The sequence below is a fragment of the Chelonia mydas genome, chromosome 4 (genome assembly GCF_015237465.2).
Source record: "Chelonia mydas isolate rCheMyd1 chromosome 4, rCheMyd1.pri.v2, whole genome shotgun sequence".
In the NCBI taxonomy this organism is placed as follows: domain Eukaryota; kingdom Metazoa; phylum Chordata; order Testudines; family Cheloniidae; genus Chelonia; species Chelonia mydas.
The window spans coordinates 41,946,234-41,971,183 of record NC_057852.1 but is presented as its reverse complement, the minus strand read 5'-3'; the positions used below and the strand labels follow the sequence as shown (position 1 = coordinate 41,971,183).

Here is a 24,950-nt window from a genome sequence, read left to right as displayed (position 1 = left end):
CAGGAGCCGCTAAAACGGGGATTTGTTGCCAGGACAACGACGCCTGCGTTTGTAGTATGTATCCAAGCCAACGGGCAACATGGCGTTCGGTGTGACCTCACAATGCCCGTCGCACCTGACTGGTCCCGGGTATGGGCGGGGCTTCGGTGGCATTCCCGCTGGTCATTGGACGGGCCGCGCTGCCGGGCCCAGGAGAGGCGCTCGCTGTGTGCAGGTGGCAGAACAATTGACGCCCCGTCTCAGCCCGTGGCGGGGGGGAGCCGGTTTGCATCAGCCCCACCGAGCGCCCTGCGGGCCGGATGGTGAGTGTGCACGCGCCCCTCCCCCGCCCCTAGCAGGGCTGGCCTGGTAGCGGTAAATCCGCCCCCAGCTGCCCCCGCCATCCGAGCGCGCCGGGACCCCTTCCCCAGCGAGACAAGCTGCCAACCCCCGGGCCTGGGCAGCGTGGCACAGCGTGGCGAGGATCACCGCCCTGCGTGAAGACTAGGTGGGATCCCAGCCCTGCTGCAGCAACCAGTGCTGGGCCCTCTTGGCAAAGCTGCGATGGCGGGGGAACGTGCAGGGCTAGTTCCAGACGAGATGCCATGCGGGTGGTGTTCGCTCTAAGCGCTGGCTCTCTTGTTTTTAAAGCGGTTACCATCAAATCGTGGACATCCTGCCAAGGGGTTAATATAGGAGCCCTCTTCAGCTCTGGTCAGACAGGCTGCTAGATTCTGGCTGCGTGCATAGGATTCTGGGCCTGTGGTGTTGCTGATTCAAGGAGTGGGTGTGGTGCTGCTTTTTGTTGTTATAGGGAGACCCCAAATCAGCAACTTTACAGGGTATCCTGTATTTGCTTGTATATGCCCTAGAGTGGCTTATCCCCTTGTGACCACTAATCCATACACACTTCCTTTGGCCTGCGGTCCTTGGTAAGCACCTGTCTGAATCAGCTCTGTTGTTTCTCCGAGCTACACCAAGAGGCTAAGACACTTGAGCTCACCTTGAAGAGCTGCCACGCGGCCCCTGGAAAACTAGTCTGTTCAGGTTTTCCACCTCTTCCATTTATTTTTTATGTTATGAGGCATTATTGATTTTGACTAGATTGCAGGATGCTAAAATAAACCTACCCAAATTTAATTCCAGTAGGACAGGTAAAAATTCCTTTTTTCAGGGTGACAGTGATGTCACTCTTTTGTCTAATAGAGATAAAATACCAAACATGGCAAATCTGCAGTTTGAATTTTGGGTGTGATAACATGCAGGGAACACACACAGTGCCGCTCACACTGGGTAAATGGACTCTCCGAATTAATTTAGCCTGTTCTGGTGTCTGACTGTCACTTAGCACATACACCAATTGTGTGGGCAAGAAAAGAATATAAATGAAATATCTGCACTGAAGAATTTGTGCAGTGTTAAAATTTTAAATGTGTGGAAAGAACAATAAGCAGTGTACATTTGATCAACTGGATGTATGGAAAGTTTGAAAGACACAAGGTTTGGGCCTCTGCTGTATAACAATTTATCCTTCCTTTTCCATCAGAGAGTCTCCCTATGAGTCCCTCTATTACTTAAATGTGATATATCTTAGGGCTTTTTAAATATTAAAAATCTGGAGCAGCTGTGTTAATGGAATGAAATGTGAGAGAGATTTGCTGGAGTAATGGGTTCCTAAGCTAACCTGGCATGGACGAGTCACGTTAAAAATAAAATTCCAACCCAAAATAGAATCTAAAAAAAAAAATGTTAGTTACCTTAGTGGCATTCCTACTGGCAAAAAGTTAGGACAGGGCCTGAAAAGTCTAATTTCTTACTATAGGTAAGAAACTTTTCCTATTAAGTGCAAAATTAGACTTCCCTTGTAATAACTTTTTATTCACTTTTCTCACCCATAAAGTTTGAACTTTTGAAGAATACTGTCTTCATGTGAACCCAGGCAGAGTCAAGAACCAGCACTGAAGACAGTCTGAAGCCTCTTGTGTTCAGAGATGCGGTGGAAGTTGCCATTCCTGTTGCAGAATTGTACTCCAGATTCTAGGCTTTAAATTAAAAAAAAAAAAAAAAAAAAAAAAAAAAAAAAAAAGGAGGGGGAAGGAATGCAATTCTCCATTGAAATATGTCCCCTTTACACTACTCTGGCAATGTAATAGGGACTTGGGGAATACACCCTGCATAAGTGGCTCCTACATAGCCAGTCCCCTTTCCTCTCTCTGACTGCCAGTGACTTAGGGGTGTATTAGAGCTGGGCACTATACTTGCCATTTTCTGGTTTCTGCTTTAATGGGCACCCTGGGCCACAGAGTACAAGTTACAGCAGCTCAGAAGCTGCTCTAGTTTAACCAGGGGCAAGGGAGAGCCCCAGATAATCCCAGAATAAGCACTCCCATTTCTGTGCTGAACACAAGTATTGAGGTACTCTTGAGTCATGCTCAGAGTTGAAGCCTATAGTGCTAACAATTATGGTTGTGAAGATAGATTTCTCTTAATGTTTTCAAGGTTAAATATATGCCAGGCTGTCTGCAGACAGACTGAAGCAGTAGTCAAGAAATGTAAACATCTTCAGTCATCTAAGTGGTGTGTTAACACTGCCACTGAAAGATGACAGTTTGTGTAAAGAGTGTTAATTATTTAACTGGTGATTATTCTGGCAGAAACATCTAGCTAGTGTGTTTATCCCATGCTGCCTAAAGCTCACCACTTTCTCTTTGGGGTGGTTCCTGATAGTCCGAGCAAAAGGATTCTGGGTGCTGGCCAGAACTGAGCCAACATCTACTAGTTGCAGCAACAGATGTGCTCTTTGTTCTACTATTGCGGAGTATTTTTTGGTTTGTTTTTTTGAAATGGGTCTTTACCAACTTTTGTCTTTCATCCATTTATTGAAGGCATCTAACTACAGAAAAGCTGGCTTGGGTGCTTCCCAGCGGAAGAAAAGTGGATTGAAACCAGAACTAACTGAAGAACAAAAGCAGGAGATCAGAGAAGCTTTTGATTTGTTTGATACTGATGGATCTGGAAGCATTGATGTAAAAGAACTGAAGGTTTTAACTTTTTCTATGTTTATTTTCAAAGTTGTAGCTGTTGACCTGCTCTATTCACCAGTGTCCAAACTCAGTTGTAGGCTGGCATTGTCAGTCACAAATAATATATGAAATGGCTTGTTTTCGGAGAGCTAAATCTTACAAAATGTAAACCAATGCTTGGGTGCCCAACAGGGCTGGATTAACTCTCCTGGGGCCAAGGGCTATTAGATTTTTTGAGGCACCTGTATACAAGTCTCTCTAATTTAAAACGAAATGATCACAATTATGGCATCGAGGCTATTAACGCTATACTAAACTTGCCTTTTAATTAACAAAGCTGTTCTGTGGTTACATTTCAGTCTTAAAACATGTAGAACATAGTTAAGTTAATTCAAAATAGCCTACTTCTTACCTTAGAACAGCTGTTATTAGTTTCTTTCTGGGAAGGAGTTTGGGTGCAAGAGGGAGCTCCAGGCTGGGGCAGAGTGTTGGGGTGCAGGAGAGGGTGAGGGGTGTGGGCTCTGGGAGAGAGGTTGGTGCAGGAGGGGATTCTGACCTAGGGCAGGGGATTGGAGTGCCCGAGGGGGTGTGAGGTGCAGGCTCCGGCAGGGAGGCGCTTACCACAGGCGGCTCCCGGCCAGTGGTGCAGCAGGGTTCGGGCAGGCTGCCTGCATGCATGCTGTGGCCCCACGCAGCTCCCAGAAGCGGCTGGCTGCTGTCACATCTCTGCGTGCCCTTGGGGGGAAGGGGACAGCGTGTCTCCATGCGCTGCCCACAAGTGCCCCCCGGCAGCTCCTATTGGCCAGGAACCAGCCAATGGGAGCTGCAGGGACAGTGCTGTGGGCAGGGACAGCACGCAGAGGTGCCTCTCCCCCGCCCTCCAGGGGCCACAGAGACGTGCCAGCAGCTGGCCGCTTCTGGGAGCGGCATGGGGCCATGGCATGCAGGCAGGCAGCCTGCCTGAGCCCTGCTGTGCCGCTGGACTTTTAGCGGCCTGGAGATCGCGATCGACTGGGAGAGGCTCCAGGATCAGTCGATCGTGATCGACGGGTAGGTGACCACTGAATTGTATACAATTATGGATTTATTTTTGCGGGGTCCCCCTTTGCCTGAGGGCCTGGGCTGTAGCCCCTACAACCCTTGCATTAATCTAGCCCTGGTGCCCAACTGGAGAAATCTCAGGCTGGATTTTCAGATGTGCTGAGTTACTCTCAGCTCCTGTTGACTTCAGTGACTTTAAACACTAATCCTTGTCAGCACAGTCTGGCTGGTCTAATTAATATTGATAATATGTAAAAGTTAATTTTAGAACCAATAAATTTAACAGCTTCTAAGATAACAGAAATTTGCAATATGTTTTAGGTAAAATAATTCAATACATCACATGCATTCATGATTTCTAGAGCTGTTTGGGAACTGGATTTTTCAATTTGGGAGGAGTTTCATGACTCTGAAACGTCTTCCATTCTGAAATGGACAGAAAAAGTAATACGAATTTTCCTTGATCTGAAATCCAGGAAACAAATTTTTGGTTGATCGAAATATTTCATTTTGACAAAACTTAAATGCTTCATTCTAGTTTCAACATTCCTTTTATATTTTGGTATACAAGATAAAAACATTTTGAAACAAAATAGTTTTAAAATGGAAAATCAGAAATGTTCTGTTTGGAAAAGGTTGCAATGGTACGTCTCAACCTTATTGAAATGCTTTTTTCAATTTTCATTTCAAAACAAATTTTCATCAGAGGCACCACTTTTCCACAGAATGTTTTACTTTTGGTTAACTGGCATTTTCTGACGGAAAAACATTCTGTCAGAATGTCCAACCAGCACTAATTATTTCCTTTACCTGAACCTCAGAAAGAATGAGTGTTTATACCCAAAATCCACTCCAATCCAAGTATTTTTGAAACTGAACGTAATCTTTCTAAATTAAATTTGCTTCAGGCAACTAGCACGCTGATGCTATATAAATAATTTTTTTGAGTAGCAGCAAGCATAGTTCTAAGGTGCTGAAAGACTGCAGGTACAAAATTTAATTTTAAAAATACCTTCATGTTCACTCCATCTATGACAGTCTAAATATCACGTTTGTAAAGTTATGTTTTGTATTTTGTTTGTGGCCTGTAAATGGCGGGGGTTTTCTGACTGTCACGCTGACTGATTTTAAAGGACCTTAAATACCCAATTGTTGTTACATGTCTGGGTTTGTTTGTTTTTTCTCTTTAAATAAATATCAAAAGTCCCTAGAGCTAGGAATGGGGATTCCTTTTAACTGTTTATATATCAATAAGTAGAATAGTAGCTTACCTTGACATTAGTGGGAGTTTTGCCGTACAGTTCAATAGGAGTAGGATTGAGTCTCTGCAGGTCTCTTGTTCTCACTGAAGTCCCAGTTCAGCAATTCAGTTCATCTGTAAAATAACTTACATATTGATTTTCAAGGTAAGAAATTTATGTTGTTTTTGTTAGAGCGGTGAGTGTTACAGTCACAAAAAACTACTCAACTCCAGAAGAAAAATGCCATTACCAAAAGGATGAGAAATGTAGATAAGAATTTCTTTGTGATTTATATGCTTTAAGTTATAGTTGCAGTTTGAGGAAAAGAACTGAAACACTGCTTAATGCAAATGGTTTAGGTATAATTCTAGTGGCATCTTGTTGTATACGTATGTTAACTGAATTGCTCTGTGTTACAGGTAGCAATGCGTGCACTAGGCTTTGAGCCAAAGAAAGAAGAAGTTAAAAAAATGATCACAGATATCGACAAAGAAGGAAGTGGCACCATTGAATTTGAAGACTTTTTGGCCATGATGACCCAAAAAATGGTAATCATCTACTTCGTCTGAAAAATCAAATGCGATAAATGAATGAGGACATTTAAACAATGGGTTTTTATTTTTTCTTGATTTCATTTTAGAATGAGAAAGATTCAAAAGAAGAAATCTTGAAAGCCTTCAGATTATTTGATGATGATGGGACAGGAAAGATTTCTTTCAAAAATTTGAAGAGAGTTGCCAAGGAGCTAGGAGAGAATTTAACAGATGAAGAATTGCAGGTAAATTCTGACCTTACCAATAATTTCCCAACAAACTTTGGGCCAGTCCTTTAGCTCTGTCAGGCATAATGTCAGGTTACTCTGAAAGAAAGACAGGAGGCAATAGATATGTTTTAATTAGGCCACAACTTTATTCACCTAAAATATCTGAGCAATAAATCACACAGTGTGGGTCATTATTTTCGTAATTGTTTCCACTTATCTCGGAGGCTGCCGTCAAGCCCTTCTCCATCCAACCTAGTCCCAGCCAGCCAGTTGCTGGGACCCCACAGCCCTCACCTCGTATAAAGTTGAAGGGGGCTGAAAAGAAACAGGGGTTAGCTCCCTGCTGTACCAGATTTTAGGTTCCCCAAACCCCACTTCTCCAACTTTCCTCTAAATTCTCTTCTAATCCATTTTATCTGATAACTGTGTCCCTTTTGTAAGGGACATTATAAGCCATTTTCTTAAAATGGTAACAAATTGGTTGGATGTGAGGGATCTTCCATCATCATACATAAAGAGGGGCTCCTCCCCACCTGTCTCAAGGCTACGTAAGTCCTTAATGACCCTACCAGACAAATCCTTACGTCATCCCCCTCCCGTAGCATGAAAGACTCATGTTGCCCTCTCTCTCCCCATCTGTTTTCAACATCATCTGATCTCTCTTCCTACTGTAAATCACTGTACTCAGAAGCTCTTCTTGAGTTATCCCTTACCAACCCAGTCACTGGTTCACTGACTCTAAAAGCTCCAAGAAATGCTACCAGGAATGCAGCCTTGAACAAGGCCACCTTCTATGCATGTCTGCATATTTGCTGGAGAACTTTCACCAAATCCTTAAGCATCTGAACAGTGATGGGACAACAAGGATCCTGCCTAGGGCCTGTGTCTCGAAACCATCTCATTACAAACCTCCAGACTAAGATTCTAGTACAAGGATCTGGGTACCCGTTGCCCTACTAGCAAATGTAAGGCCCGATAGGCAACTGGAGCTGGTAGAGAATGTCAGCCCATGGGTTGCCAGAAAAAACATGTAGTGAAGTATCTGGTCCTCTGGAATAGGCCATATCACAGGGAGGCCGTCCCTCCTCGTAATTACACAAAATTGTTAAAGCTTCTGTCATAAGCCCTGAATGTTAGTGTCTCTACCAATCGGTGTACTGCCCCAAGAGCCATCATGAGACAAGGTCCCACGGGACCACCATCATCCGTTCAGTTTCCTTATTGGCTCCTGGCACCAGCTCCCAAAATCCATCCACTTGAAATCAAGACAATGCATTGTCTATTCCGTTATGAATCCTGGGAACATCTTTGGCAGAAAAACAGATGTTAAAGTTGAAACACTGCAGGATGAATGCTCTAGTCAGCCTTATAACCCTGGGCAATCTGGAGGACTGGTGCTTACTAACATGTAACACCAACATGCTGTCACTCCAGAAATGCACTCTTTTGTTTGCGAAATTCATTCCCCAAATAGTCTCTGCCACTAAAATGGGAAAAAATTTCAGGAAGCCTACATCCTTTACTATCCATTTTTGTATCCAACCAGGGGCTACTTCTGAGCACACCAGCTGCCTTGGTAAAATACCCCAAAACCTATTCTCCTCCCAGTGCATCTAAGTGAATCTTTAAAACTGCCTCTATCATCCATTCCTCCCTCCAAAAAGAACCCCCTATTACAATGCATCAGAAACTGTTCCCACACTCCTAAATCCTCCTTCATCTCTTAACACCTATAAAATGGTTCAGCCTTGACATTCACATGTTGACAGTTAAGTGCAAAATGCAATATTTTTCTACATTTTCAAATATATTGATTTCAATTACAACACAGATTACGAAGTATACACTGCTCACTTTATATTATTTTTTATTACAAATATTTGCACCATAAAAGAAATTTTTCAGTTCACCTCATACAAAGTATTGTAGTGCAATCTCTTTATCATGAAAATGCAACTTACAAATGTAGATTTTTTTTTGTTACATAACTGCACTCAAACAAGTCAATGCAAAACTTTAGAGCCTACAAGTCCACTCAGTCCTACTTCTTGTTCAGCCAATCGCTAAGACAAGCAAGTTTGTTTACATTTACAGGAGGTAATGCTGCCCACTTCTTATTTACATCGTCACCAGAAAGTGAGAACAGGCGTTTGCATGGGACTTTTATAGCCAGCATTGCAAGGCATTTACATTCCAGATATGCCTAACATTCGTATGCCCCTTCGTGCTTGGGCCACCATTCCAGAGGACATGCTTCCGTGCTGATGAAGCTCGTTAAAAAAATAATGCATTAATTAAATTTGTGACCGAACTCTTTGGGGGAGAATTGTATGTCTCCAGCTCTGTTTTACCCACATTCTGCAATATATTTCATGCTATACTAGTCTCAGATGACTCAGCACATGTTCATTTTAAGAACACTTTCGCTGTACATTTGACAAAATGCAAAGCAGGTACCAATGTGGGATTTCTAAACATAGCTATACCACTTAACCCAAGGTTTAAGAATCTGAAGTGCCTTCCAAAATCTGAGAGGGATGAGGTGGGGAGCATGCTTTCAGAAGTCTTAAAAGAGAAACACTCCGATGCAGAAACTACAGAATCTGAACCACCAAAAAAGAAAATCAGCCTTCTGCTGGTGGCATCTGACTCAGATTATGAAAACGAACACACATCGGTCTGCATTGCTGTGGATTGTTATCGAGCAGAGCCTGTCGTTAGTATGGACGCATATCCTCTGGAATGGTGGATAAAGCATAATGGGACATATGAATCTTTAGCGCATCTGGTATGTAAATATCTATCTTGGGACGCCAGCTGCAACAGTGCCATGCCTTTTCTCACTTTCAGGTGACATTGTGAACAAGAAGCAGGCAGCATTATCTCCTGCAAATGTAAACAAACTTGTTTGTCTGAGTGATTGGCTGAACAAGAAGTAGGACTGAGTGGACTTGTAGACGCTAAAGTTTTACATAGTTTTATCTTTGAATGCAGTTATTTTTTGTACATAATTCTACATTTTTAAGTTCAACTTCCATGACAAAGAGATTGCACTACAATACTTGTATTAGGTTAATTGAAAAATATGATTTCTTTTGTTTTTTACAGTGCAAATATTTGTAATAAAAATAAATATAAAGTGAGCACTGTACACTTTGTATTCTGGGTTGTAATTGAAATAAATATATTTTTCAAAATGTAGAAAACATCCAAAATATTTAAATGTTGTTCTATTGTTTAATCGCGTGATTAATTTTTTTAATCATGCAATTAATCACAATTAATTTTTTTTTAAATCGCTTGACAGCCCTACTTTAAAGTAAATAAAAGGTCTTGTATATTGAGTCTGGTTGTTAGTCTTAAATGTTCTTTACAGGAAATGATTGATGAAGCTGATCGAGATGGAGATGGAGAAGTAAATGAGCAAGAGTTTCTGAGAATCATGAAGAAGACAAGCCTATATTAATGTTTGTTATTGCCTTCCCTTAGGGTTGTTTTAAAAGGTGACTTGGAAAAGACTTCAAAAAAATATTAGCTTTCACCCTTTTTTGATGTTTCATAATATATATAAAGAAGGCCTAAAAGGGGATGTATTTTTGTTTCTTTTCTTTTTTGGATAGTGTTTCTTTTATTTTTTATGATAAAAATGCAGGGTCTATATAGCCTAGACAACTGTGGGTGACAGAAGAACTAGTGAAATGAGACATCCCAGGAGTGAAAGCTGAGAAGTAGAGTTAGTCAAACTATTACTCAGTTTTTTGTTTTTGTTTTTAAATGTATGTAAGTTCAGTGACTAACACTTTAGAGAAAGAACATTGTTGGAAACACCCATGCCCCTTCATTTAAGATGTGAGAGCCGATAATACAACATGTTCTCCAGCAAACCTAGAGATGAACTGAGTTGACTTCTTTGATATTTCTAATGCATTAAAATTAAATTATAGGCTGAGTTTATACTTCCAAAAGAAACAAAGGCACAAGGCCAATATTTTTGTTCTTGTAAGCCTTTCAGGTTTGGTGGCTACCATGTTTTTTTCCATTAAGGAATCTAAAATCTGTTGCATATCCATCTTTATTGTTCCTGTGGCTGGTTGCGTTGGGACCCTGTGGCAGGTATGTGTAGTAGCAGATAGCCATGTACAGTACAACTCCTGTTATCCCAAATGCCTTGCTATCTCTAGACGTTGTTTCATTTCACAATCCAATGATTGTCTGAAATCTGGCTTGTCTGAACTTGGTTTCTCTCATTTTGTGTAGATTATCAAAGTTGTACTATATAATCATTGTCTTGTTCCCAGGTACTGATGTCTGAAGCATTACTGAGTTTCTACTATTCTTTTAAGTACTTGGAGTGAAATTCATCTGTAGACACCACTGAAGGCCAGGCTGTGTACACAAGAGTAACTTTACAACTCTTTCATACAATCTGATAGCACCTTGAAAGTAGAGAAATAATTTGTTATACTATACAGATGTCAAGAACTAGCAAATTAAGAGGTTTCTATGCATATGGGAGCTGCTTTTTAATTTTTATTTTATAGGCGGCCTCATTTTGAGAATGTCCAGGTATTGCCAATTTCAGCCTAACTGGTGCTTCTCAACATTTCCTTTCTGCACACAAGCATATGGCAGCAAGGCTTAACATGTCATCTAAGGACATAATCCAGAGGGAATTATCATCCTTGATTCACTGTCAGACAACCAAATGAAGAGTTGTAAGGAGGCCATACAACCTAAACTGTCTCTCTTGATTACAGCTCCTAAATGGAGTTCAGAAGGGGGAGTGTAACACTTGCAGTTGCTTTTCAGCTGCAAGGCCCCAGCAGGGGAGACCTAGTCCCAGCTAAGGAAGTGGGGAGAGTTAGTTTATGTGAACTCTTGATTTGCAGATGCAGAGCTGATATGTTTTGTTAGAATCATTCTGGCTTCGGGCTCTGTACTGATCTTCCTCTGTATAAGCTGAGCCACACTTAGCTTATATAGAGGTGGGCTCAAATCCATGGATGGCCCTGTGTATTGAATTGAGCATATATGAACTAGACCATTAATTTGTATCAAGTCAATGTTACCTTTTTCTACTGCAGTAGATGTGACCTATGGCACTGTAAGCTTTTTTAAAAATACATGGTTCAACTTTGTATAAAGTGAAATAAAACAGTTTTGCAACTATACTACTTGTGGAGTTGAGTTCAGGAAATTGAATGTACTATCTAAATATCACTGTTTTGATTTGTGTGTACAGCAATTCTGGACAAACTTAATTCTGTATTTTATAACACTTTCCAAAAGAGAAATGCATAACCTCTAAATATTCTGTCAAATAAAACTTTTTTCCCTGGCATGCTGATTAAAAGTTTCTTACACTAAGCAGTTCTATTCAAAAAGGGAAATTTCAGCCTCTAGAAGACTGGGGGAATCCCAGAACTTGTTAGAGTGACTGTACAGTTTTTGAATGTTGCAACAGGAAAAGGGTAATGACTCTTGTTTACCTGTGATGCATTTAGTTTCTTCCTGCCCTAATCACATTACTCACAGTGAAACATAGATTGATTCTGAAGCTAGGAAAAACATATATAGATTTACTTATTCATGCTGAAACCTTGTAGCTTGGCTAAAGTGACGAGCTTGTTAATTAACCTCTTCAGTCTCATAGACTCATAGATATTAAGGTCAGAAGGGACCCTTATGATCATCTAGTCTGACCTCCTGCACAATGCAGGCCACAGAATCTCACCCACCCGCTCCTGCAAAAATCTTCTCATCTATGTCTGAGCTATTGAAGTCCTCAAATCATGGTTTAAAGACTTCAAGGTGCAGAGAATCCTCCAGCAAGTGACCCGTGCCCCATGCTACAGAGGAAGGCGAAAATCCCCCAGGGCCTCTTCCAATTTGCCCTGGAGGAAAATTCCTTCCCGACCCCAAATATGGCTATCAGTTGAACCCTGAGCATGTGGGCAATCTGAAGTTTTGGGCAGTTTTTTGAATTGGAGTAGATCTTACTTCTAGTGAATGTAGGGCTAGAACGGATCTCAAGACATCATCAAATCCAAGCTCCTGCATTGTGGCCAGAACCAAGTAAACCTACACCCTCCCTAACAGATGTTCATCCAGCCTGTTCTTAAAAACCTCCAGTTAATGGGATTCCACAACCACCATGGAAGCCTAGTCGAGAACTTAGAATTAGAAAGTTTTTCCTAATTTCTAACTTAAATCACTCTTGCTGCAGTAGGACATGGAGAACAATTGATTGCGGTCCGCTTTATAGTAGCCCTTAACATATCTGCAGACTGTTATGTCCCACTTCAGTCTTTTCTCAAAGCCAGATATGTCCAGGTTTGTAACCTTTCCTAATATATCAGGTTTTCTAAAACTTTTGTCATTTTTGTTGCTCTCCTCTGGACTCTCTCCAATTTTTCCCCATCTTTCCTTAAATGTGGAGCCTAGAACTGGACACAGTACTCCAGCTGAGGCGTTGCCAGTGCTGAGTAGAGCAGGACAATTAACTCCATGTCTTACATACGACATCCCTGTTAATACACCCCAGAATGACAGTAGCCTTTTTTGCAGCTGCATCACATGGATCACAAATTGAATATGAGTCAATTATAACCCCAGATCCTTTTCAGCAGTCCCACCAGTCGTTCCCCATTTTGTAGTTCTGAATTTGATTTTTCCTTCCTAAAGGAATTACTTTGCTTTTGTTTTTATTGAATTTCATCTTGTTGAATTCAGACCAATTCTCCAGTTTGTCAAGGTCATTTTGAACTCTAATCCTATCCTCCAAAGTGTTTGCAACCCTTCCCACCTTAGAGTCATCTGCAAATTTTATAATTATACTTCCACTGCATTATCCAAGTTATTAACAAAAATATTCAATAGTACCAGATCCAGAAGTGATCCCTGCAGGGCCCCAGTACATATACCCTCCCAGTCTGACAGCAAGCTACTGATAACTACTCTTTGAGTATGGACTATTATTTTCCAGGTACTTATGTTCCAGGAGCTTTCCAGATATTAAAGTTAGGCTGACTAGTTTTTAATTCCCCAGATCCTCTTTGTTCCTCTTTTTGAGAATAAGTTATGTTTGCCCTTCTCCAGTCTTCTAGAGCCTCACCCATTCTCTAGGAGTTCTCAGCGATGACTGGTAATAGTTCCAAAATTGGTTCAGCTAGTTCTTTAAGTACCCTAGGATAAATTTCATCAGGCCTTGCTGACTTGAATACATTTATCTGTTTTTTCCCTATTTTGGCTTGTGTTCCCCCTTGTTGTTAATATTAATTGTGTTGAGGGTGGTCACCATTCACCTTTTTAGTGAAGACTGAAACAAAATAGGCAATAAACACATCATTTTTCTTGATTTCATCAGTTATTAGCTCTCCTTCCCCACCAAGTAGAGAACCTACACTTTCCTTATTTCTCTTGTTCTTAATACATTTATTGCCTTTAATGTACCTTGCTAGCGGTAACTCATTTTGTGCCTTAGCCTTTCTGATTTTGTTCCTACATGCTTTTGCTATTCTTTTGTACCCTTCCTTAGCAATTTGTACACATTTCCACTTTTTGTAGCATTACTTTTTGCTTTTCAGGCCATTAAAGAGCACCTACTGGAACCATATTGGCCTCATACTACTGTTCCTTTCTTTCCTTTGCTTCAGGAAAGATTGCAGTTGTGCCTTTAATATTGTCTATTTGAGAAATTACCTGCTTTCCAGAACTCCTTTTTCCTTTGGATTTTCTTCCCATGGGACCCTTACCTACCAGCTCTCCGAGTTTGTTAAAGTCTCCTTTTTTGAAGTTAATTGTCTTTATTATTCTGCTCTCACTCCTTTTTCTTAGGAATTACTAATTTATCATTTCACGATCACTTTTGCTCAAATTGTCTTCCGCCTTCAGAATCACCACCAATTCCTCTCCGTTAGTCAGAATCAAATCTAAAATGACTGGCTCCCTGCTTACATCTTCCAGTTTCTGGAACAATTAAATTGTTCCCAGTACATTCCAAGAACTTACTGGAAATTTTGTATTTTGCCATATTACATTTCCAACACTTGTCTGGGCAGTTAAAGTCCCCCATTACTTACCATAAGGGACCAGGGCTTAGGCAATCTGGCCTAACAGTCACAGCTAGGTTGGTGTCCACAAGTCACAAGGCTGCAGTCAGTAAGCAGAAATCAGAATAATCACTATAAACAGGATCAATAGGCAGGAGTCAGAGTCAGCTGGGGTCAGTGATCAGAGGTAATTACCAGGCTGGAATCAGGAGGCAAGACTCAAGGTCAGAGGCAGCTGAAATGGGAGACTGGAGATCAGAAAGCAAGGTGAGGTGAGGTCTGGAATCACAGCAAGCCAAAAATCTGCATGATTGCCTAGACAACTTCTTGGAGATCCTCCAGGGTTAAATAGTGAGCATGAGCCAATAAGAAGGCTGTAGGGTGCTGTCTTTCTGGATCCTTTGGGCAGCAGTTCCTGTGCCTAATCTGTATGACATCACAATGGCAACATAGATCAGCTGTCCCACGCTCTGCAGACCTGGGTTCTAGGCCTACAGATCTGTACAACTACCAGCTCTCATGTTTTGGAAATTTCTGTTATTTTGTTCTAGAAATGCCTCATCCACCTTCCCATCCTGATTTGGTGGGCTCTAGTACACCCCCTACCATGATGTCACCCCTGGTTTTTGCCCCTTTTACCTTTATCTAGAGACTCTCTTTAGCTTGTCTGCTCCAATGTCCTGGATCTCAGAACAAGTGTATATATTCTTGATGTATAATGCAACATGTCCTCCCTCTTTAACCGTGCTTGACCTTTCTGAACCTGCTATACCAACATTCTAGTCATAACACACATTCTGTACTCCTATGGGCATTCTGCATGAAAAAATTTAATTCTGTGCACAATATTTTAAAATTCTGCAAAATGCTGCAGGTTGCATTTCTCAATAAATAAATGCAGAGGCTCCAGCATGGCAGTGGGGAGCACAGGCCACTGCCTGCGTGAAGGTGGGAGATCACTCTGCAGCACCCCATTCTGCCCCCCCCCCCCCCCCAAGATAGGGACTCAGCGATGAGGCTGACCCTGCTGCAGCACAAGGCCTGGGCCTGCCCCTCTGCTCCAGGCACACCAGATGTGGGGCAGGCAGGATCCATGTGTGGTGGGCTCAGTGTGGGGGGAGCTAGATGTGGGGTGAGTGGAGTCTGTGTGGAATAATCGGGGTGAAGGCAGCTCGAGGGGGAGGTTTAGGTGGGGTGGGAGATCTGGCTGCACAGGCTCATTGGGGAGGTGCCAGGTGCAGGGGCAATGGGACTCTGCAGGGGCCTCCAGGTGAAGACGGCTGGGGCTCAGCGGAGGGGTCTGGGTGTGGGGGTCTCAGCAGGGGTGTTGAGTGCTGGGGGAAGTGGGGCTTGGTGGGGGTCTGGGTGAAGCTAGTTGGGGGTCAGTAGCATGAGGGTTAGGATGTGGGGGCTCAGGGTGGTGCAGGAAGTGGGGCATCAGGGTGGGGGTTTGAGTGCAGGGAGCTCAGTAGGGGGTGGTCTGGGTGCAGAGATGGGGTGCAGGGGGGGCTCCAGGTGCAGGGGTTGAGGTTCAGTGGGGTGGGGTTTGGGTATGGAGGGTTAGGGGGCGTTCTGGATGTACCATGTGAGGCTTGGCAGGGGTATCTTGGTATGGAAGGTCTGGATGCATGGGGTTGGGTGGATGCAGGGAGCAGCTTCCTGTACAGTGACCCATCCCCCCACAGCTGAGGAGTGACAGGGGCAGGAAACGGGAGGATGCTGAGCTTTGGGGGAGGTTTCTGGGGGGTGGGTCTGAGATAGCCCCAGCAACTCTTTGCAGGGGAAGAGGAAGTCCCGTCTTCTCCCGCCTCCAGCCCAGCCAGGACTAGCAGCAGATCCTGGCTCAGGGTGGAGCTAGTGGCTGGGGTGTTCCCAGCCCCATGGTGATTTACTTCTCCGCTAGTTTCTCTGGGTGCCTGAAACAATGTGCCTGCGCTGCTAGGGAGTGGTGCGTGACTGCTCTTACAGCTTCCCTTTGCTTCCCTGTCGGAAAGTCATTTTTCTGTGGGGGAGTAAAGAAATCTGAGGGGGACATTAATTCTGCGCATGCACAATGGCGCAAAATTCCCCCAGGAGTAATTCTGTAATGCCAATTACGTCATAATTTAGCTTATGCCCCGTCCTTCCCGTTTATTCCCCATACTCCTTGCATTTGTGTGTAGACATCAAAGATGTTGAGCAGATTCCTCCACAGATTTTCCTCTTGTTGCTCCTATGACTCTGTTGTAATTTTCCTTGTCTCCCCCTACCCCCAACATCTAACCCTTGGTTAAGGTCACTTCTCCCCTTTTAAACTAATTTAAAGCTCTCCACAATAGGTTGGCAACTAATAGAACAAGAGTGTTATGTTCTTTCACTACAATACAAATTGCAACTCTACTTCAGGGACATTCTACACTCATGGTCAACTGTGTTGTTTGAATGTGACTAATCCTTCAGCATCTATAGCAGCAAATGACACTGTAGTATTGTGGTTCTGCCTGAAATACTTTCAATGTATTACGGAGTTCTTCTTTAACTTGCATTTCTGTATGATTTGAAAGAAATTCTGGCCACACTGAAGTCAGTGGCAAAACTCCCATGGACTTCAGTGGGATCAGGTTTTCACTGAGTATTTGTGTTTGGATAATGTACATGTCAGGAATTCATTTTTAAAAAAGAAACTATTTGATTAATATCTAGATATCTGTCAAATGTAAAGTGCTATTGAGAGGCAACAGCCTCTTCATACTTTAGATTGCAAATAGCTTCCAGCTGTTTTAGTTTTGAACATTGATTTGTCACAGAAAAATGTCTAGCCTACCTTTAGGGGAAGAGGAGAGACAATTTTGTACAAAATAAGTTTCAAGCCATTTAAAGTTTAGCTTGCTTTGAAATTGACTTTTGCCTAATTGTCTTCCTCTAACTTGGGAAATGTAAAATGGGTTACTATTCCTTCAGGCTTTCTAGGTGGTTAAATCTCCTTATCAAGTTCTGCATCAACTGTATTTAGAGAAAAGGGATTAATAATATTATATGGCTCCTTAAGCACAGTGATTAAGTTTGTTTTGGACACTATTGAATCTAATCATGCTCCAGCTGGTGTCAATGGGAGTTTTGCGATCAGCTGTAGTAGGAGCAGAAAGCAAGCCTGATTCTTTACTGGCCTTCACCTTCACCTTCTGTAATTATCTACCCCTGTACAAAGTGGGTATAAAAGGCTTGCATTCTCAACACGTAATGTTTGACACCCTTTTTGTCGTTACATTTCAGTTGGCTATGCCTACAGAAGATGCATGGAGTGGAGGATCAAGTCCTATATAAATGTTTGAGCATGTTGTCTTCTATTGACTCATCCGTAGCCTCAAAAGCACGAGGGTCCTTCAGTATCAGTTGCTCTAGTTCAACTAGGCAGGAGTCTGTGCTCTTAGAATTGTGGGAGCAGGTTCTATTTATGACATTGCAGGTATGTAGTTTAGTCTGGAGAGATAATAGCCTCTCCTTAGTTAAGGCTAATTTTAGTCATCTTTGTCATTCTAAAAGCAGGTAGGGGTGGGCAGAAAAAAAAATTACATGCGTTCAAATTTTTAGAACAGAGTATTACTGACATCTAGAATTTGATCTTAAAAACTTGGAATAAATTGACTGGACACTTGCTATTAAAATATATAAATAGCTTATTTAATTTTTTGTAAGCTAACTTTATCCCTCAATCTTTCGAGTGAAACCACATTACATAATAATATTTGAAACATGAGTACAATTCACTGGCTACTGCCAGGCAGCCTCACTGTTTAATTCATGTACAGGAAATGTCAACAGGTAAATTTTGACATTGGCTCATGCAACCGGCAGGGTTCAAGGGCAGAAATAGTAACATGTTTAAGAAACTGCCGCCATCTGATAATTAGACACAATTCTCCATCACTGAAACTGATGGAGAAATGGAAAAAACTGGTCAAATGTATTTTCTTCAATGAAAATATGTCTTGAATGAAATTGTTCCATGATTAAAGCAAAGATGGTGGGGTAATGTATTATTAGTATACAATCACCTAATCAACTACTGCTGTTCTCAATCTTTGCAAACATACTGGAGTGAGATATTGCTCATTGACAGCACATTTTTGCTGACATTCTCCCCCCCGCTCCCTCACAAAAACCCAACAATTTTAAAACTACCAGAGGAATGCTGACTTTCGTTTCCAGCTAGCAGCATGGGCAGTTCTTCTCACTCAACTTAATATGGAGAAAATCACTAGATTATTTTGTATTTAATTTTTAAAGGTTTATTTAACTACACACACACAAAAGATGTAAAAATACAAACCCAAGAAATTTCATAAACAGTTTCAAAAGCGAATAAAGGGTGTTAACAAAAACAAGCCATAGTTTCCTATCATGTTTACAAAACTCATGCACTTAAAAACATGGAACCAAATAGTTGAGGACATGACAAATACCCACAAACACATTCCTGTATAAATTAATCAGCAGGCATCTTATGATGCCTTCTGGCATAGGCAACCAAACATACTATCCATCCGGTGGAAAAGGGTAAACTCTGACTTAACCATTAGGAGGATATCCCACAATATAAAGTTGTTGAGTTGCCTGCCCTCTTAGCTTCACTTTCCTGCTTAGTGAATAGCTTTAAGGTCAGGCAATAATGGTAGGAAACTTGAGAACAACTTCAGTTTTTTAAGTGCTTATGGTGCAGCCAGAGCTGATAGTCAAGGCAGAAAGGTACTTACTGCATACTGGATATTAGGGAATTGGAGGTCATCTATCAGAAGTAAACATATGGTCTTACTACGAACAGAAGGCAATTACTTTATCTCTGTTCACTCATTTCCCCACCAAACTCTTGGAATTCACTGTGGATTCTACAACAAGATCAGTTGTCAGACTTGTTCCCCGGTTTTCACATTAAAGGAGTGATGTACAACCCCTCCCATTTATTTCTGTAAGAGGATAAAGAATTGATAGAAAAAAGAACTTGACAGTCTCACTAGAGGGCATCCAGGTTACTACGGTTAAAGATGAGTGATGCTACTTTCCCTCCCCAGTGGCTTTTAATGACTAGTGAAAGTAGGTTAAAATGAATTAGCTTGAAAAAGTAGCTTGCTTGGCTGAGGTTTGAATTAAGAGATCAGATAAAGAGATTAAAAATTTCTTACAGATCTCCAACTGAGAACATTAAATCAATAGTTAGTTTCTCACTAAGTACTGAACCTGTAAATGTTCAAGTCATTTGTTGCTCATCTGAATTAAGTGCCCAGGAGAAAATATAACAAGGTTGTCACTGGTGAGTTAAGACTTCAGGGATCAAATTTTCAAAAGCCACCTGTAAATGTGTGAAATTCTTGGCACAAATTTAATAGTTACACATTCAGTTACTACTTTTTTTCTGACTTGTACACACAAGCTACTTGTACATGAAAATCGAGGAAACACCTAATTATCCAAGTGGCATGTACATATGCAAAAACTCAAAAGCATAGATGTGAAATATTGAGACTGCACTTTTATTAATTTAGCTTGTTGCAGGGGGATTTGTTGCTATGATAATCACATCAGGGATGGGACTGGCGAATCTACTGTTACACAGATATTCTAGCCATTGTCCCCACAGAGTGGATGTTCAAGAGACTGGGGAGATCCTGCAGCCTCAGGGATAGAGTAGCAAGCATTGAGTAGCTCTATAGATTGAGGGATTCTTCCTGTGCAGAGATCCCCATTGCACAGCGCTGAAACACAAGAAGCACAAGCTGTTAATAAAATAAATCCTGATTTTTAAAAACATTAGATATAGGCTTCCTTGGTAAACAAAACATGCTTTGGTAAAGGAATGCCCCATATCATCTTACATCAGAGCTTCTGATGGTGAGGCGGTCAGAAGCTTAGTCAGTTAATACTGGAGAAAGTGAAATCTTCCCTTTATTGGCCTAATCACCAATAAAATTTCTAGGCGTTTAGTCTTTTATATGGACCTTTTCCAGTATGCTTCCCTCTTCACCTCTCTTTGCCCTGATTTCCTCATCCATAAATTGAAGATAACGATCTCCTCTCTGAAAAGTGGTATGCAAGAACTAATCATCATGGTTATTTAAAACAAGGCAAAACAACCAGTACGGATCTAATAAAGCTGACTTGTAAACACTGCATTGGGCTGTTTTGATCCAAAGTTTTCACTGACTTCAAAAAACATTTCATCAGAACCATTCTATTAAGTTTTTTTTAACTGATTTTTTTCTTTGTTCAAGCTAAGGCTATAGTGCTGGACCTAGACCAGCTGATGGTGTCTCTTGAAAAGACAGTTTTATTTGCACACAGAACATCCCGTTCGGAGGGAGGAATTATATGAAAGTCATAGAATCACAGAAATGTAGGGCTAGAAGGGACATCAAGAGGTCCTCAAGTCCAGCTCCTTGCATTTAGGCAGGAGACCATCACTGACAAATATTTATCCAATCTGTTCTTAAAAACGTCTAATGATGGGGATTCTACATCCTATCTTGGAAGCCTATAGTTTCTACCTTTATAGTTAGAACGTGTTCCCTCATATTTAACTTAAATCTCCCTTGCTGCTGATTAAGTCCATTACTTCTTGGCCTACCTTCAGTGGACATGAACAACTGATCACTGTCCTCTTTATAAAAGCCCTTAACATATTTGAATACTGTTATCAGGTTCCCTCTCAGACTTTTCTCAAGACTAAACATCCCTAGTTTTTAACCTTGCCTCACAGTCAGCTTTTCTAGACCTTGCATCATTTGTGTTGCTCCTGGACTCTCTCCAGTTTCTGATAGGACCCTGATTGAATAGCGTATATAATTTTATCATTAAATTTAAATTAATTTCCTTGAAAAAATTAAGTGCTTTTCGCCTCACCAGTTGACATTTGTAAGGCTCTGTTCAGTTAGTGAGTTTCTCCATTGTTAACTAGTTATGCACAAAATTCTGCCAAATGAACAAAGTAAACAAACTGAAAGACCAATAACTTCTCAGTTATAATAATCTAAGGTATTATTGTAGATACAATATTCAGAAGTGAGATTTTTCCAATTGACAGTGTACCTTTAATGTTGGGTACATTCTAGTTTTGATTAACATACAGTTTTATTTTCAAAATGTATTTGAAACCAAAGCAAATAAGATACAAACTGACAATATTTTCTGGATGTGTGCAGTTCTTTAGCAGAAAAATGGTAGTCAAATCTTTCAGTTCAATATATGCTTTCAGTGGTAACTTTTTTCCTAAACCACTAAACTGAACATTTATCAAAATTGCTGACAGTTTTGAACAACACTCCTCTGTTAAAAAATGGTGTGTAGAAGGTAAATATTCTTTATGAAATCTCATCTTTATATATGTTGCACTGGATTGCTGCAAAGACAAAGTGCTCTCTTGGATACTACTTACAATAAGATTTTCTGATAGTATAGTCTGACTTGTAAAATTAAAATTTGAAGAGAAAATATGAATTGAGAAATCTTTCCCTATCTAGTTATTAATTGAACCTTCCCCAGAAATGAAACAGCTTCAAGGACAGAGGTGGGCAAACTACAGCCTGTGGGACCGTCCTGCCCGGCCCCGGAGCTCCTGGTCCGGGAGGTTCGCCCCCGGCCCCTCCCATGCTGTTCTCCCTCCCACACAGCCACACCGCCATGCAGGCAGCGGGTCTGCGAGCTCCTGCCACTCTGTGCGGCATGGTAAGGGGGCGGCAGCGGCACACGTGTGGTGGTGAGGGGGGTTGGGTAGCAGGTCCCGGGGGGCAGTTGGATAGAGCGGAGGTTCTGGGGTGGTCAGGGGTCGGGGAACAGGGAGGGGTTGGATAGGGCATGGGAGTCCTGGGGGGGCCTGTCAGGGGGCGGGGGTGTGGATAAGTCAGGGCAGTCAGGGGACGGGGGTGGATAGGAGGTAGGATCCCGGGGGCAGCTGGTGGTTTGGGGCAGGGAGGTCCCAGGAGGGGACGGTCAGGGGACAAGGACCAGGGGGGTTGGGTGGGTCAGGGGTTCTGAGGGGGACAGTCAGAGGGCAGGAAGTGGGAGGGGGTGAGGGCCAGGCTGTTTGGGGGGCCCGGCCTTCCCTACCCGGCTGGCCCTCCATACAGTTTCACACCCCGATGTGGCCCTCGGGCCAAAAAGTTTGCCCACCCCTATTCTAGGAGAAAAATAAAACAATTAAGTACAAATTATTCCTTCTAATACCAAAACAACTTTTATAGATGTATTAAACAGGATCCTGTATATTCTGGTGGGATTGGGGAGAGGTTGTGCAGATACTTGAATTTTATTGAGAAACACAAATATATGCAGCTCTGCGACTCATCAAGTCAAAATTTAGGGTGGTCCAATCCTGATCACGTACTGCTAAAGGCTCAGTACCTTCTGTTCTCATTGACTTAAACGGGTGTAGAGGGTACTTAGAATTTTGCAAAATTGTGTCCTTAGTGAGTGAAGCTTTATAGGCTTCCTACTTCCTGCAGTGAATTTGTGTAGGTGGCCTTGTTACCAGAAATCCATACTCCTACACAGAAATTTCTGACTGTGTTTCTGCAGAAATGACTATGATGAAAGGAATAAAAGATTTTTTTAATACAAAAATATCATGTTTTTGTTTCTCCAAACAAATAAGGGTATCTCCCGCTAGTAAGATTAATTTATTCCTTTATTTGTGATAAAATTAAGACCAAAACAAAAAAGTTGATAAAAAGATTTTAAAAACTTATTGGGGGTTGATCTGATTCACATATGGAGGAGTTAGCTCACTTACAGTGTTATGCTGTGAACACCAACAAACAAGTCAGAATCCCAGTTTTCACATCTTCTGATCTTGTGGCTTTTCACACGTCCTAGGCCTAACAGCTAGGAAGTTCATTACATCTTACAACTAGGAATAGAAAATGGAGTGGTGGCCATCACTGCCCGGTTATAAGTGAAAATTTGCAAATACTGGTAGACAAAGCCATGGTGAGAAGTAATGTGTCACATCTAATCTAGAGAATACATTAACGACGTATGTTTTGGAGGGGAAGCAACAGTGACCGTCAACCTTTCAAACAATACCTATATTTTTTAAATTGAACTTTTCCCTCTACACGGAGAGACTGTAGTGTAGGAGGCACAATTGAGAACTCTAAATATTACAGAAGTTAGAAGAAAATAGAAGCTTCCTGATAATGACCATATACTACGTTTGCTAGAAGCAAAGGTGGAGGAAAAAAACGTGCCAGATTGTTCAAGAATTGTTGATTGTACCTGGTAGGGTATGCATCTACTTTGTAAAGGGAGAACGTAAAAATGCCACTAACATATCTGCACTGTGGGCCTGATTCTGCTCAGACTGGTGTAAATAAGGAGTAATTCCATTGCAGTCAATGGAGCATGGAGGTCAGCAGTCTGATGGTAGCCTTGTCTTCTTAAAAGGAAGATTGCTATATAACAAGTTGGAGTTCTGTCTGACCTTCGCTTTCAGTCAGTGGAGCTACACCAGCGTAAAAATGGTGGGAATTAATGAAGAACTAGGCCCTTTGCGTATAAGCAGTTATATCTTGATGACTTTGGTGACAAAGTGCTTTCTGCTTTTTATTCTTATTAGTCTTGCAGAGCCAACACACCTGACTGTGTCAGCTAGATACTATTCCTTTTTTAAAAAATGGCAGCAAGAGAATTGTTTACTAGTTTCAATCAGTTACATCTGTGCAATCCATTGAAGACAAAGGGATGGGAGAGGAGTCTCTGGTGGCCTAACGAGGACTGCAGAACCTTTGCAGCAATGAGGCAAGAGAAGGAAAGCACCCAATTTGCCTTGCAGATCTGAGGTTTAGTTTACAGGGCTGACAGTAAAGCGGGGGAAAATTCTTTTTAACTTGCAAACTGAACACACACACACACACACAATGTAAAAGTCATTAAGACATAACAAACATGGAGCCTCATGATGCCACTTTTAATCACGATTCCAAGTGGTACTGCACTTTAAAGCTTCTTGAAGGGTGATTTCATTTACACACACACACACACAAGTCCTGACGCCAGAGTACGTAGGATTCTTTCAGAAAATGAATGAAGTAGTAAGCTTAACATAAAACTATACTTCAGTCCAGGTCTCTGCACCTTTCCACTTATAAGAGCGTACTGCTTCCATCTTCCAGATCCAAGCAGTTCTAGACTCCTAGCGTACATCCCACTAGGGGTTCTAACATCGCAGAGGGAGTTCAGCAAGAGTACCTTTATTAAATTAAACAGCTGTCAACAGAGGTCTGAGGGGCACTTTTTAAAGACAGATATTTGAGCCTGAGAGTTACATGTGCTACACCTAATACTTGGATCTGGGGCCTGATTGTCATTGTCTGGGGTCTATTCTTAACATTATAAACATATAAGAGAGAGAAGGTGGGTGAAGCGGTATCTGTTACTGGACCAGCTTCTGTTGGTGAAAGAGACAAGCTTTTGAGCTACACACAACGCTTCTTGTGGTGCAGGATCCCAGCCCTGAAGAAAAAAGCTCTCTGTAGTTTGAAAGCTTGTCTCTATCACCAGAAGCTAGTCCAACAAAAGATATTGGTGAAATCAATGAGTTTACTTACAGCACATAAAGTTAAACACATACATTAGCCTTTGCAGGATCTGGGCATAAATGAGATGAGAATCACCCCCCCCCCCACTATTTTTGACATCACAATTTGTTGCTCTGGGAAGGATTATGATAAATTTAGGACTTCAGAGGAGGAATAATCTGCATGACTAAACAGACTCTAAAGGAACAGATTTACTCTTTTCCTGCAGATACCCTTATTAAGTATGAGCTGTAATTATACATTTATCTAAATAAAGCTTATTTCTAAGGTTTCAATGAGGTATTACT

General features: G+C 41.6%; 1 protein-coding gene and 1 long non-coding RNA gene across 5 annotated transcripts; one reads left to right on the top strand and one right to left on the bottom strand.

Annotated features, from left to right (window-relative positions):
- The first annotated feature begins 127 nt into the window (after positions 1-127).
- Positions 128-11,386, top strand: LOC102931216 (caltractin). Of its 2 annotated transcripts, none has more exons than XM_037897160.2 (5): positions 128-302; positions 2,865-3,020; positions 5,704-5,832; positions 5,925-6,062; positions 9,424-11,386. In XM_037897160.2, exons 1-5 carry the CDS (start codon positions 300-302, stop codon positions 9,511-9,513), a joined length of 516 nt encoding a protein of 171 aa, XP_037753088.1. In that variant the 5' UTR covers positions 128-299; the 3' UTR covers positions 9,514-11,386. The 2 variants fall into 2 exon arrangements, with proteins under 2 accessions (XP_037753088.1, XP_043401435.1); XM_043545500.1 differs by lacking the exon at positions 128-302 and adding an exon at positions 1,880-2,004.
- On the bottom strand, positions 1,892-14,419 carry LOC122465510. Of its 3 annotated transcripts, XR_006290426.1 has the most exons (5): positions 14,294-14,412; positions 14,129-14,198; positions 6,080-6,143; positions 5,315-5,418; positions 3,919-4,469 (listed from the first exon to the last, which is right to left on the bottom strand). It is a non-coding gene; the product is annotated as an uncharacterized LOC122465510 (long non-coding RNA). The 3 variants fall into 3 exon arrangements; XR_006290425.1 differs by lacking the exon at positions 3,919-4,469 and adding an exon at positions 1,892-2,021 and having other exon boundaries at positions 14,129-14,419; XR_006290424.1 differs by having other exon boundaries at positions 3,917-4,469; positions 14,129-14,412.
- Between the last annotated feature and the right edge of the window lie 10,531 nt (positions 14,420-24,950).